A 15,280-nucleotide genomic window follows, 5' to 3' on the forward strand; every position below is an offset into this window, starting at 1 on the left:
CAAGAACAGTTTCAAATACATAGCTACTTTAAAGCTAGCCTGGGTTATATGAAAATCCTACTTCAAAAATACCAAATCTCCCCATCCATCCCAGGAAGCACTTAAACGCCAGCCTTTGATAAGCATAAACACATGCTGCCATTTACATGACAGCCTAAAAATTCCAGCAACTGGATTTTGATAGGATGTGCCTATAATCCCAGCACTTAAGAAACTGAGGCAGGAGAGTCAAGTTCAAGACCAGGCAGGGCTACACAGTTAAACTTGTCTTGGGACTGAAGAGATGGTTCGGAGCTTAAGAGCGCACACTACTGTTGCAGGGGACCTGAGTTTGGTTCCCAGCACCCATGTTGGGTGGCTCGCACCCATTTTAACTCCAGCTCCAGAAGGATGGCTGCTGAAGGCACCCGCATACTCATGTATGGACCCACACCGTACACATAATCTAAAAAAACAAAAAACAAAAGACAGAAGACCAAGAACCAGTACAATAGCGTTTTAAATGCCAGGCACAGCAGCACCCGCCTCTAATCCCAGCAGAGGCTGATGGATCTCTGTGAGCTTGAGGTCAGCCTGGTCTGCAAATGGAGTCCAGGACAGCCAAGGCTACAGAGAAACCCTATCTAGAAGGAAGGAAGAAAAAAATAGAATAAAAAAGAATAGTCTAGGTTGCATGGCATGTGTGACTAGAATTTACAATTTACTACCAAAGGCTTCAAATGGAAAGAAATAATAAGGGTACAGAAGCATTGTTAGGCCTCTTTGGATGCCACCCATCATACACATTTTCTGAATCATCATACTGTATGTTCACACACACATACAACTTTATAAAAAAAAAAAAAAAAGCCTGTCCTTACCCAGTACCCCCTGATATAGTTTGAAAGGGCAGAGTCGGGTGGGGTTGGCAATTATCTTAGTTAGGGTTTATACTACTGTGATAAAACACCACAATCAAAAGCAATTTGGGGAGGAGAGGTTATTTGGATTACACTTCTGCATCACTGTCCATCATCAAAGGAAGTCAGGGCAAAAACCTGGAGGCAGGAACTGATGCAGAGGCCACGAAAGACTGCTGCTTACTAGCTTGCTTGGCTTGCTTTCTTAGAGGGCATAGGACCACCAGCCCAGGAGTGGCACCATCCACAGTGTTCTGGGCCCTCGAACATCAACCATCAATCCAGACAATGCACCCAAAGCTTGCCCCCAGGCCATCTGCTGGGAGCATTTTTCAGTTAGGCTCCCTCTTTGCAAATTACTCTAGCTTATGTCAAGTTAACGTAAAACTATCCAACACAGGAATAAACTTTTTATTGCATTTAAAATTTTTTTATTGGGTTTGGGCGTGTTCAAGTCACAACAGAAATGTGGTCAGGACAACTTTCAGGAGTCAATTCCCTCCCAGGTTTTAGCAGGCTTGAGTAAGCACCTTGACCTGCTGGGCCATCTCACATTGATCACTTCTTTCAAAGCCTGCGAGAGACCAAGGCCTGTCATTCCAGCTCTACCTGGCCAAAGTCACCTCACTTTGATCTTGCAAGAGGACTGGCCTCTCCCTCATCAGACTTTCATGTGTAGGTGCACTGCATGCCACTGGGCCACCTGGGCATGATACAACATGAAGCAAATACTTGCCTTCATACTGGACATCTTGAGAACTGGGCCCAGTGAGGACAGGCGCCATGCTGGGCCCTTACAGTCTGAAGGAACCCAATCCTTCTTGAATAAATGAATAACTATAAAGCGGTAAAATCTGGCCAGGGTCACAGCACAGACTAGAACATAGGTAGTATATAGGGTAGGACTCTGGTTGTGATCAGGTTTTATCTTTACAATGATTCAAACAAGAGTTTCCTTTTCCCATCCCCAAGTACAGGTCGACTCAGACAAGCGGAAGAGCCTGAGGCATATAGTACCCCCAGATGAGGCTGATAAGATTCCTGGTGGCCTACAAGGGCAGCCTCCAAGCTACACAGCAGAGCCAAGCTAGTCCTGCCTTCAACTGCCCTGCATAGGTTCTCCTAGACTTGGAACAAGCATCCCTTTTGTAGGAAGGACCTCCTTAAACAGCTGCAGTTAGATTACAGTAGGGCATGGGGAGGAGGGGGAATGGGTGACACAGCCCTGCCTAAATAGTTCTACAGAAAGCCTAAATATTTAGATGGGTGAGAGGAAAAAGAATGCATATTGCAAAGTTAATCAAGGAACCCTGGCCACCAAGAGAACACCAAGAGTGCTGGTACTGTCTTGTCTCTAGAGAAGGCCCAATGTGGCCTCCAACCCTGCACGGCCACCACCTAACGAAGATGGTACTAAGGCCACCAGGACCCAGAGTTCTCTAGGAGGAAAGATTTAAGCAAGGATTCAGCCTGGAAGGGAGAAGTCACATTTTCAAGTGTTGGTTATACCCAACAGGGAGTGAATTGTGAGTTAATTTGAAAAGAATGGAAAATGGTGAGTGGCACGAAGAGAAAGGACTTGATGGGTTTCATTACCCTCCTTGCCACCAATCTCTAAACAAAGAACTCAATGGACTTACTGGAGCACATAAAAGGGCCCGAAAGCTGCAGGATCTCCACGACACAGGGCAACAATAGGATATCCGAGGGCAGTCCCAGTGAGGTTGCAGTGTTGATAGTGGAGCAGAAGCCAGAGGCCTCAACCCAGACCAACGGCACACTGCAATAAACATTTGCAAGTAAAGAAGTGTGGGTGTACTAGGCACACACTGTGAGCCACTATAGCGCCCACAACAAGATTTTTTTTTTCCCTTTTGGGGAGGAGGTTGCAAGGGCAGAGGGCAGGTACAAAGGGACTGTGAGATGAGTGGGATTGGGGTGCATGTGTGAAATCCACAAAGTATCAACAAAAAATTAAAATGAAATAAAGAAGAACTCAATGCATGGTGAGGCCTGTGGCAAGGGCTCAGGGACAGGACTCCCAGAGAAAGGGGTTATGGACAGCAGCCGAAACTTAGGTGCCCTATTATATGTTGTAAGCACTTTGATACAGTTGCTATGCATAAAGGCAGGGGAGTACCACTGTCCCATCCCAGGGAGGACACAACTTGCTCACCCATCATTACTCTAAATGTTTGGCATTTTCCCACTTCCCTCCATACTTCTTTCACCATCAACACAACAAAATGTATAGCAAAATGGTTCCAAGCATGAGGACTCGGTGTCATTCTCCTAATTGCAAGGCCTCAGACATGCTACAGCCTCTGTGGTTGTGTTGGTTACTTTTGCTGTTGCTGTGACGAAATGAAGGACAACAGCTTAAGGAAGAAGGGTTTTCTCTGGCTAGAACAGGTCTAAAGCATAATACTTCAGCACAGCAGGGGAGGCTTGCACATTCTGGTCTTCCAAACTCTACCAAGATGTAAGCTCTGCTTACAGCAAGCATTCTGGGGCTTCTCTGGCTTGCAGCTCCAAACTCTTCTACATTCCCTCATGCACACCAGTTCCAAAGACCTATAGCTAATGTGGCCAGGTTTATCACAGAAAAGACCCCGACTCCTGGTACCAATTTACCTTTCTTACTGCTGTGACAAGATACCTAACAAAAGCAACTTAAGAAAGGAAGCATCAGGACTGGAGAGATGGCTCAGTGGTTAAGAGCTCTTGCCGCTTTTGCAGAGAACCCAGGTTCAGTTGCAAGCTCTGGAGACATGGTGGCTCATGGTCATCCATAACTACAGCTCTAGGGGATCCGAAGCCCTCCACTGACTTCTGTGGGCAGGGCCCCAGACATGCACATGAAGCACATACATACATGTAGGCAAAACATTGATTTATATATAAAACTTTGTACACACATAAAAATATAGCAGTAATTTCTAAGGGGGACTACTTTAGCTCCATTTGAGGGTCCTGACAGCAGAAGCCTGAGGCAGCTGTTCTCATTGTGTCCTTCGTCAGGAAGCAGAGATGAATGCTGGTGTTCAGCTCACTTTTTCTCTGTGTTCATCTGTCTGGATCCCAGTATGACAATGCTCCCCTACAGTCAGGCGTGTCCTCCCAGATGAGTTAAACCTTTCTGGAAACACTCTCTTGGAAACACCCAGAGGTATGTTTCCATGGTGATTCTAAAGCCAAGTTGACAGTGAAAAGACCATCACCGTGGTCTATTCCATCCTGCTGCTTCTGCTTGTGAGGCAGTGGCACCTGTTGCAGAGAGCTGCAGGCCAAAGGCTCAATGAGAGGCTGCACACCAGTGGTTCTTCTCCCCACTCACAGCCAAAGAAATAAAATAAGAATCTTCCCCTGAGCTTCAGTCAGTGCCTCTACCACTCATGGACAAGACCAAGACTCAGTTAACAGGAGAGTGAGCCTCAGTCCTTCTACCTCAGCCCTTTTACCTGTGTAGATTCAGGCAAGGAGACCAGCAGTGACTCCTTCCTAGGCCATAGTCCTAGAGACAGAAAATGCACCATCCCATGCCTAGCATAGATAGTAGGAACCCATGGAATGCTCCTCCTTCCTTAAATCAGAGAATAAAAACCCATGTGTCCATAATGCACGATTGGATACACCAGGTACACTCAACCTGCTGGTGCTCCTTGTTCTTCCTCCTGCAGATCAGGGTTTCCCTTAGGACAGAGGCTAAGTTTTATTCAGAGCCTGATTCCCCCAGAGAAGGGGTTCTTCTACAGACTTCCGGAAATGGGAACTGAAACCTCCAAGGCCCTGCAGCCACTGTCCTCCCCTCCAGCCTCCACCATCTGCTACCCATCACTCAGCACTTCAGCCTGCATTTCCCTCACTTCACCACCCCAGTCCAATTTCCTTTCCCCAGCAAGGCTGAGCTCAAGAGCTCAAGATCCTCGTTTTTGAGGCTTCCCTGAACAGAAAGGCTAGCCAGCCAGAAAAGGACCCCTCTGTTTTAATAGGCTTTCTGGTTGCTTGGGGATTGGGGTTAAGCCTCACAAAACCATGTAGGCTTCAAGAAGAGTTTAGTATTTTATTCTTTTCCATGAAAGAACACGAAGGGCAACTGGGGAAAGCCAGACTGGAGCAGAGTGCCTAGGTAGACTATCCTAGACCTGGACCTCCACAGGGACAGAGTCCACAGCAGGGGAAAAAAGGCACCTTAACTCAAGCCTGGAATGAAGGGGCTGAAGATTCTAGCAGCTTTCTGGGAAAACCCACATTCCATTTCACCAGAAGCTGAAAGGAAGGAGGAGGCATCCTTATCAGAACACTCATAAAGTGTTCAGCCTACCGAAATTCAGTTTTGGTCAGAATATTCCACTGTTTGCAAGTTGTAAATGGTTGTGAAGAAGGAGAGAACTTTCTGTAATGTTATCCACCCCACTCCTTGAAAACAGCAAACATTTGATGGAGTTCAAAATCCACTATCATCGGACACTCACCTCCCTGACCTGTGGTCACAGCTCAAGCACCACCGTGCAAAATTATACCTCTCTGGGGGCTTTGGCAGGGCAAAATTCACTAGACCCTCCCCCACCACCTGTCATGTAGTTCTTTAAAATATTCTGTTGAGGGGCTGGAGAGACAGTTCAACAGTTGAGTGCACTGGCTGCTTCTCCACAAGGACAAGGGTTCATTCCGTTCCCAGCAGCCACAAACCATCTTACAACCATCTATAACTCCAGTCCCAAGGGATCCAAGGCCCTCTTCTCCCTTCCTCATTCACTGCACACCCGTAGCACACAGACATACATGCAGTTTAAACACCCATACGCATAAAAATGACAATAAAATAAAATATTCAGTTGACAGTTGGGATGTGGCTCAGAGAGAGTGCATTCGCTTGGCATATGCCAGGCCTGGGGTTCCATCATGGCAAAAATAGAACACAAACAAATTTGGCTTGATATAGATCCAGAAATGAGATGACCACATCATATGGCAGGACTATTTTTAACTGTTTAAAGATCCTCTATACTGTTTTCCAATGGCTGTGCCATGTTACACACCAAAAGACAAACACTGAATGATTTAATCTACCCAACATATTTGAGGGCAGCAAATTCATAGAAACAGAAAGCATCATGGTGATTGCTAGTGGCTGGGTGGCAAAGGTGGGGAGATGTGCTGATTAGTGGAAAGTTTCAGTTACAAAAAGAAAAGGTTGTCAACACAGATCTGAGTCACAGCAATGCGAACCTAGTTATCATCATTGAATGACACACAAAAACTGCCGAAGATAGCATATTTGACATTGTTTTTTATTTTTCAAGATTTTCTTTTACTATTTTAAATTACATGGTGGGGAATGGGTAAGTATAGATGAGTGCATGTACCCTTGGAGGCTAGAAGAAAGCATCAGTTTCCGGGAACTGGAGTTACATATAGATGGTCATGAGCTGTCCCATGCCAGTGCTGAGAGCTGGGCTTGGGTCCTCTACAAGAGCAGTACTTGCTCTCAACTGCTGAACCATCTCTCCAGATCCCATATTGTTTTTTATAATTAAAAAAATATTCGAGAGCTGGGCACAGTAGCTCATGCGTATAATCCCAACACTCGGAGGCAGAGGCAGGTAGATCTATGTGAGTTCAAGACCAGCCTGGTCTACAAAGCGAATCCAGGACAGCCAGGGCTGCACGCAGAAACCCTGTCTCAAAAAACTAAAAACAAATAAATAAATTAATATAGAATAAATTCAGGGCAAAGAAAGCACTTCACTAGTATGGTATATCTGTCTACATGCATGAGTCCCTATACACTAAGCTAGACCTAGCATTAAATGTTCTAGAAGGGTCTTCTTGGGCCAGCAATATGGCTCAGTGGATAAAGACACTTGCTCCCAAGCCTGACAACCTGAGTTTGATCCCTGTGACCCACATGGTAGAAGAACAGAATCAACCTGTCCTCTGACCTCAACCCATGTGGCCATAGCACACATATCTGTGTGTCTCTCTCTCTGTCTCTGTCTCTGTCTCTCTCTCACATACACACACACACACACACACACACACACACGTACAAGTCTTTCTGATTCTTTAGAACTTCTTTAGGAGTTCACTAAGTCTGTGCACTCCATGGCAGAACATCCAGAAGTTACAATCCTGAATAGGCTAGCAATCCTTTCTCTGAAAATCTAAAACATTCCAAAATTCAAGCCTTTTTGAGTACTAAAGGGATGTCTCAAGTGGGAAATTCTATACTTGACCTCACATGTTGAATCAAAACACAAGTGCACTACAGTCCATAGTCACTCTCTGGCTGTATGTACAGGCTGCACATGAAACAAGAGTTTCTCTTTTGACTTGGGCCCAGTCCTCAAGCGGGTCATGCAGCTGTAGACACTCCAAATCTGTGAAAATCCAAATCATTTCTGATCCCAAGCAGGAATGAAGAGGGGAAGGGTAGAATGGACAGAAGTCGCAGGGACACAGGGACTGGCCTCAGTGAACAATGGAAAGATGCCTGGCAATGGTTGTCTAGCACAGCATCCCTCAATCATCCCTGCTTCAGGCCAGTTCTGGCCCATCATCTTAAATCCCCACTCAGCTTCAGCACCACAAGAAAGACTCGCCTAGCTGTTCTTTCTCAGAAGTCTAACTCCCCTTTCCCCAAAACTTTGCATTTCCCTTCCCTACTGTACACCCCAGTCCCCAAACATAAACTCACACAGAGCACAAGAGGCTGAGCCCAAGTTAACGGCAAGCCTCTGTCCCCAGGTCAGGGCCAGCCAAGCACAGCATCCAAAACCAAGGGATTGTTTCTTTTAAACGCCAGTCTATAAATAGGGCAAGGCCCCAGGAAAATATTTAGAAGTGACAATCAACCTCTCCTGTAGGCCACCTCCTGGAAGCCTCCACCACCTACTTTCAACCTTTCAACACACACCAATTTCTACCCTGGGATAGTTCTTCATGATTGTCATCTAATTATCCTAATGGCTCCATTAAAACTCTCAAGAGTGCTTAATAAAAATTCACATTAACTGGTAAAACTCTAACAGTTAACTAAGGCAGACTTTTTGAGGCAGTGTTGGGTTTCTTTGGGAGAGGGGGTGTTTTTATTCAGCCTTCAATTTAAGTGTAACCACCTTTAGAAAGTTCTGGGTGGTGGCTCATGCCTTTCCTTTTGTGGCACTTGGGAGGCAGAGGCAGGCAGATCTCCCAGTTCCCAACCTGATCTACAGAGCAAATTCTAGGACAGCCAGGGCTACCCTATCTCAAAGAACCAAAAACAGATGAAGAAAGGAAGGAGCTGTTTTTCTACTTCTTCCTCTCAAAACCCCAATTTACCCACTTGCCAACTCTGCAGCTCTACAGTGAGAATTCAGGCAGAGCTAGATCAAGACTCAAAAGAGTCAATGTGTCAAAGGTGGGTGAGGACCCAGCGAGCCTTACCGTGTCCACCATGACTTAAAACAAAATGGGTGTTCATGTTAACCCTCTGTTCCACTAAACTGAGCTCAGAAAAGTTTTTCCCCAAACCTTCCAATATTTAAACCTTCCCTTTAAACATTTTTGGTCAGAAGTTATTAAGCAGAGTCTACTTTTAAAAAAAATAATAATTTGGGGGGGGATTGGTGTTTAAAAAAAAAAACAGGTATCAGAATTTCAAAACTGGGATGTGTGTTACTCATGTTGAATATACATAGAGCATTTAAGAGTTTAAAAATGAAAGAAGGTATACACGGAACCCCTTGAATACAATAAGAAGCTTGGAGGGGCTGAGGATGTAGCTCAGGGATGGGGAGCGCCTGTCTAACCTGCACAATGCCTTCCATCCCATCTCAAGTGCCATAACAAACAAAAAATAAAAAGTGAATTTTGGAGTTCGGGTGGAAATGTGGTCATCAGGATCCAAGAGGTTTTCAGAATGAGTAAGCCATGTCAGCTGTCCAGAAAAACCTCGGGCTCACTCTGGGTTACCAGAGCAGAAAACAAGACTGGCTGCCACCCCATCCCAGTCCCAGAAGACTGCGAGACATGGGATTCCCAGAAAGAAGCCTGGTGACCTTCCCTAGGCTTGGCGGGGGAAACCCCCCAAAGTTATCGTTCTCTCTCTCTCTCCACAAGTCCATTCTCTACTCTGACTTGAGCTCACCTCCTGCGAGCCCTTCCTCACCAGACTGGATCCCATATTAGAATGCTTCTGTAGGGATGCACAACAGTTTGTTTAACCTTCTCCCTAAAGACCAAGATGGTTTGTCAACCTGTCAATTCATCTCAGTCCTCTGCTTTTGGGGGGGGGGGCAGAAGGAAGAAGGCTGTTTCCAAAAACAGCCCTGCAGGAGTGAAGGATGAACTAAAGCATAACTTCAGTGACATAGACAGTGCCAGGTCAGCCAGGCAGCCACACCGGAGAAGCCTGTGTGCCAATACCTATTCCAGAGGAAACAAAAAATAGAATTTCCCAGCAGTCCAAAGTCAAGCTGAACCAATTAACTCAGCTCACTTATCGAGAGCAATCCTCCTTTGGTGGGCTGGCAAAGGGGGATATTGCTTAGGGGACACCCCAAGGCTGAAGCTGCTGTCACTGCGGCCACTTTAACTTCTCTGGGTGTCAGCTGCCTTATCTTAATCCATGAGGTCACCATAAAGCACCTGAAACAACCAGGTAGAGCACTTGGCAGCATGCCTTCCTCGGGGAGCACTCCATAAAACTTAATAAATGCTAGCGGCAAGAGCCTGCTTGCTTCTTCTATTTATACCCTTTTTCCTGAAGCCTCACCAAACTGCTCATTTTGCAGATGAGGAAATTGAGGCTAAGCTAAGTTAACTGGTTTGATGAGGAAATGACCCAGCCAGGGGTCAATATCAGATTCTGGCTTCCCATAGAATAAGGATAATTTAAAACCACAGTGTCCAATACAGTGGATGCACTATAAATGCTAATCTCCCTTGCTGGGTTAAAAAAAAAAAGGGGGGGTGGGGATACCTAACAAACAGCTAGAAAAGCCACCCGCCAAAAAATCTAGTGATAGCAAGCATGGAGGTGCACGCCTACATTCTCAGCACTCAGGGGGCTGAGACAAGTTTGTTATGAGTTCAAGAGCAACCTGTACTACATATCAGGACTCTGTCTCAAAAACTACAGTCAGCCAGGCATAAATAGTTTTAATCCCAGAGCTTGGGAGGCAGAGGCAGGTGGACTTCTGTGAGTTCGAGGCCAAGCTGGTCTACACTCTGAATTCCAGGACAGACAGAGCTACATAGTGAGACCCTGCTTCCACAAACAAACAAATAAACAGATTCATTAAAAACAACTAACATAAGAGTTGGAACTGTGTCTCAGTATGTAGGGTATTTGCCCAGCATACACGAACACCCTGGGCTTTAACGCCCAGCACTGCATTCACAGAATGCAGTAGCACAAGAAGAGGCAAGAGGAGGATCAGGGATTCAAGGTCATCCTCAGCTACAGACTGAGTTCCTGGCTGGCTTGAGCTACTTCAGACCCTGTCTGAAAAACAACTATAACAACAATGAGGTGCAGTAATCACCTGAGTGGGAGCTCAGATAATTTTGAAGGCAAGGAGGACAGCCATGGAGCCCCAGGTTGGTGGGCACAGGGCACGTGAAAGGCAGCCTGTGTGCTGCACAGCTCAACCACAGCATGAGCAGGGGAGGGGGAGGGCCGACAATGCCTTCCTAGACTACATTCTTTTTTCCATGCGGGACTATTCTGCCCACAATTTGCAGCAGTAAGGCCCACCCCCACCCCACATAGCTACCTCCAGCTCACACCCCAGGAATTTTCAACTGAGGGGCTTTGTGATGACTAGTACCTCAGGTGGAAAATACCCAGACTGCCACAGGCAGCCAAATGGGAAGGAAGATGTTTTGAGTTTTCGTTTTTTTGGTTTTCTTTTTTTCCTAAAAACAATTTCCTGAGGCCTGAGGCAGCGCCCCAAATCACAGATCAGAAAGCAAAGGGAGGCAGATTTTTTTCAGATTAAGCTGAGGCTGGCAAATGCTTTCATTGGTCCATTTTCATTTCTTGGGTTTTTCCTTTGAAAGGAGAGAATTTGCCCAGTTGAAGTTGAGTTGACAAAGCTGTTCTTTGGGGTTTGGGGGTGGGGACCGGCTGTCCTTGTTCATCCAAGCATCTAGAATCTTCTCCAAATCGCACTGGCCTGATATTGCTCAGATTCTTTTTTCTAAAAGTTACCTGCCCACTTAGGGGATGGAGGTAGTGCTGACCTTAAAATAAAGGGCATTTTGCTTTTTCAAACACCCTATGGAAACCGCCCGGCTTGTAAAGCTACCACCCCACCAGATGCACCCAGCTGCATAAACCTGGGGCACCCCCTCCCCTTCCCTTCTCCTTGTGTTTTGAAGTTTATATTCCCACATTTAGCCTTGAATTCTTTCCTTCCTTCCCCTGCCTTGGTGGAGGAGCAGCAGGAAGGGGGACACTTCCATCATCCCCTGCCCCCCCAAACAAAGTCCAGAGGCAAACTACACAAAAAACTCTCCTCCTGAGATATTGTTTCCTCGGGGAAATCATAAACTGACCACCTTCTTCCTCCTCAGCACACCAGGCGTAGCAGACACCCAGCAGGGGGTAGTTGGATATTTCCATAACACCTTGGAAGTGGAGCTAGACCAATCACGCATCTTCTGAAACTCACTCCCAGCATCACTGTCCACAACCCACACAGCCCCAAACTGCATGGGGGACAAATTTATTCAAATGCAACAGCATACCAGGTAGTGTAAACCTGTCTCACAGGCCTCCTGAGGACAATTCTCTGCAGAGCCCATGATCCCTCAGGCACCTAAAATATGTCTCTTTCTGTTAATGTCCATCTGAGGTCTGGAGGCAAAACAAGAAGTAGTGCCGGTAAGATGCGTTAATGTTTTCTCAGTTTTCAACGTTAGAACAGTTCAGGGCAGGACAAGGATAAAGATGGGTTTGTTCCCATTTGACAAAACAGGAAACTGAGGCTGGAAAGTGAGACACATGAGACAGGTGGAAAGAACTGGGGAGGTGATTAAATGTACCTGATCAGATCTACAAGGGCTTGAACAATCTATCCCTGCTCCAATTTCATCCTACCGCACTGATAGAAGACCATCCACACGGGCAGGGATCGTTGGAGCTGAGCCCTCAAGAAACAGGTAGAGAGGGACCTCTGACCCCAAGTTGGCTCAAGGTTCCAGTTGAGATGGTCAGCCAAGTTTGCCAAGGTGAGGTCAACGCCGTCCACTGGGTGTGTACATTCTCAGATAAGAGGCTCCAAAGCCAGATCGAGGAAACTCCCCCTCACCCACACAATCCTCTCCCTCTGAAAAGGGGCTACCTGGTTTTGGGTGTTCGTTTGTGCAACCTGCTGCTTTGACAAAGTTTGACTCGGAGTCCTTGAGGGATGTCTCAGCTAGATAAGACTTCCCGGAAGCCTAGGAGCGTCCCCAGCATTCCAGCCAAAGGCCTTCCTCCGGGGCACTTAGGACAAACAAAAGCCCCCTGCCCCACTCAGAAAGCAACGACCAGCGGGTACATTTTCGCTCACGGCGGGTCTGGGGACCCTCTGGAGCCGGCTCGACAACGGCCCCAGAGCGGGGGGGGTGGCACCCGGCTCCCGGAGTTCGGGAGCGTCTCCAAGGAAAGATAAACGCCTTTATCCGCCTCACAGCCTCCCTCCAAAAAGGGAGGCACCCGCACACCCACACTGAGCCACCGAGGGGCCCAGTTCACCCAGAAGTCAACCCCAAATTCTCTCGTAACAGACTAGGTTCTGACCAACTTTGCGAGCGTGGGGAAACCTCTAGTCTATGAACGAAAGACAGATCTTTGCATCCTGACACCTGATGGGGCATTCTCCCACCCGCCACCCCGGGACCTCTCGTTGGGACTGAGAGGGTCGTTTCGTCTGAAGTTGTAGGAGGGTGGTCTCCCCTTCAACACCGCTGTAGCCCCAACTGCTTCAGGTGCATGTGGGGGATTCAGGAGACCGACGACTCACCTGTAGAATCTTGTCCAGGCCCTCTTGGCCCAGGCACGGAAACTCCTTGAGTAGATGCAGTTTCTGTGTATAGTAGTTTTTCTTGGCCTCCTTCCAGTGCGGCTCCTCCAGCACTTCGAAGATTGCCGCCCCGATGGCCAGGTAGAAAATTATGGCCGAGGTGAGCAGGGGACCCCGGTCCACCATGATTCTGGAATGGCCACGTCCTGGAAAAAGAGTCCCCTAGTTCCAGCAGCTCCGGGTCCAGTCGTCCCGCAGCCCAGGACACAGCTGTTTGAATTTGGAGCTCCGCATGCGCAGTGGCGGGTCCCCCCCCACCCCCGCGCGCCGCTCCTGGGATAGTTGCTTGGACAAGTTGGCTCCCTGAGCGCTGAGAACTGCGTGGATCACGCTCACGCAGGCTAGGGTGTGTGCACACCAAAAGAGATTTGGGGGCCACCTCCAATCTCTCGATCCTGAGGGGTAGGGTGAAACTCAGGACCCAGACCGGGAGACACGTGTGCCGTCTCTGTGCGCGCGACTGTGCGCCGAGCGCGCCTCCGCAAGGCTCTTTAAGCAGCGTCCAGCCCGCCCGCGCCAGACTCTGAGGGGGTGGGGTCCAGCTCAGGACACGCCCCTCTCCCCGCCCCTGACCCCGCCCGTCGTGCCTAAAGTCTCAGCAGCAGGCACCCGGCACCCGGCTCCTTGCTAAGGGTGCTTGGTGCCACCAGACCTCCATGACCTGCACTGTCGCAGGATTTGCGGTCTGCGGGACTCCAGTAGCGTATTAGAAATTGATGTAATTAGCTAAAACGGCCGTGCACCTTACTGCGGAGGTCGGAAAAACATTGCTAAGTGTTTCAGATGTTTCTTTCCAGAGAGCCTGAGTTCCCCAACTATTCCTGGGGCTCACACACTTACCTGTCTGCCTGGAGTAAGGGGGCAGATCTGAATTAGGATTACTGGGAATTAATCCCAAACACAAACGAGTGAAGAACACATCCAGGCCGTCTGTGTTCTCCACACATCTGAGAGGCAGCAGGCGACCACACCCAAACTGCAAAGACCTCTTCCTTACTCCCAAGTCTACTTAAATTTACAACACCGCTTCCTTCCCTCTTCACCACACCTGGAATATCAACTGGAAAGGCAAGAAACGCTTTCTGCTCAATGATGCTTCTATCCAACGACCTGTTACTGGTAATAAACACTCAGGCCGGGGTGGTGGTAGTGATGTGCAACTTTAGTCCCAACTAGACAGGCAGGCGAATCTCTGTACAATTGAGGTCAACCTTGTCTGCATAAAGAGTTCCAGGCCACCCAGGGCTACGCAGTAAAGCCTTCTCTCAAAAGTAAATAAACAAACACTAAGTAAGTAGACAGTTAAGTAGAAGGTGCGAGTACATATGTCAAAAGACAGCTGGGTTATTCCTCACCTTGCTTCCTTTTCTGAACATTTGTAAACCCAGAGCAGACTACATGTTTTTGCATGTTTCATAATCATGGTTTGTCATTAGGTCCACTTGCCAGTAAAGAAATGGAAACCCTGGCAGAGTTGTTTGTGCAACCTCCACTAGCACAAGCCAGAGGTTGGAAGTGCTGAAGCCACAGACTGTCCCTGACTCCAGGCCTCTGTGGAGGCAGCAGAGGCCAGAGTATCCAGCACTGCCCCTCCCCAGGGCCTTTTCTTTTTGTGGGTGATTAATCTTCACAAGCCAAGAGTTGCACGAAGGTTATCTGTGGATCTCCAAATCTTGCTGGACCTGAGAACTAAAGATGAATCTACATTGCTGATCAATCATTTAAACAGGGTTTCTCTGTGTAGCCCTGGCTGTCCTGGAACTCTGTAGAACCAAGCTGGCCTTGAACTCACAAAGATCTACCTGCCTCTGCTTCCCAAGGACTGGGATTAAAGGTGTGGCCACCAGGTCTGGCCTTCAGTCATTGTTTGTAGATCTTGTTTGTAGATTCTGAGCATGCCCTGAGGGAGAAGCCGAAGCGGAAACTAAGAAGGCTCAGGCTTCCAGGCAGGAGCAGATGATGTGGCAGTTAAGAGACTGACTGCTACCGCAGAGGACCAGGGCTCAGTTTCTAGCATCTGTATGGCTGCTCACAACTGCCTGTAACTCCAGTTCCAGGGGATTCAATGCTCTCTCCTGACCTCTGTGGGCACACACACAGACACACAGACACACAGACACAGACACACACACACACACACACACACAAACACTTGAATAAACAAACAAATATTTTAAAGAAGCAAACCCAGGCTTCATAGTTTTGTATCCGAGAGACCTACGGTGCCTGTTCCCTCAGGGTGCTGCCAGCCAAGGTTTACCCTGGACCAGGCCTTAGGATGATCCTTCTCCAGAGGATCCCCTTGCCCACCACAGACAGGTTTCT

General features: G+C 47.8%; 1 protein-coding gene across 1 annotated transcript in view; it reads right to left on the reverse strand.

The window, feature by feature from the left end:
* The window catches only part of Kcnk5 (potassium two pore domain channel subfamily K member 5), a 45,304-nt gene extending 31,878 nt beyond the window's left edge, over positions 1–13,426 (reverse strand). The window contains exon 1 of the mRNA XM_021642935.2: positions 12,896–13,426. Within this exon, the coding sequence (XP_021498610.1) occupies positions 12,896–13,081 (186 nt within the window). The 5' untranslated portion in view covers positions 13,082–13,426. The remainder of the gene's footprint in view (positions 1–12,895) is intronic.
* Positions 13,427–15,280: the final 1,854 nt, after the last annotated feature.

Source organism: Meriones unguiculatus, chromosome 4, assembly GCF_030254825.1.
Source record: "Meriones unguiculatus strain TT.TT164.6M chromosome 4, Bangor_MerUng_6.1, whole genome shotgun sequence".
NCBI classification, from domain to species: domain Eukaryota; kingdom Metazoa; phylum Chordata; class Mammalia; order Rodentia; family Muridae; genus Meriones; species Meriones unguiculatus.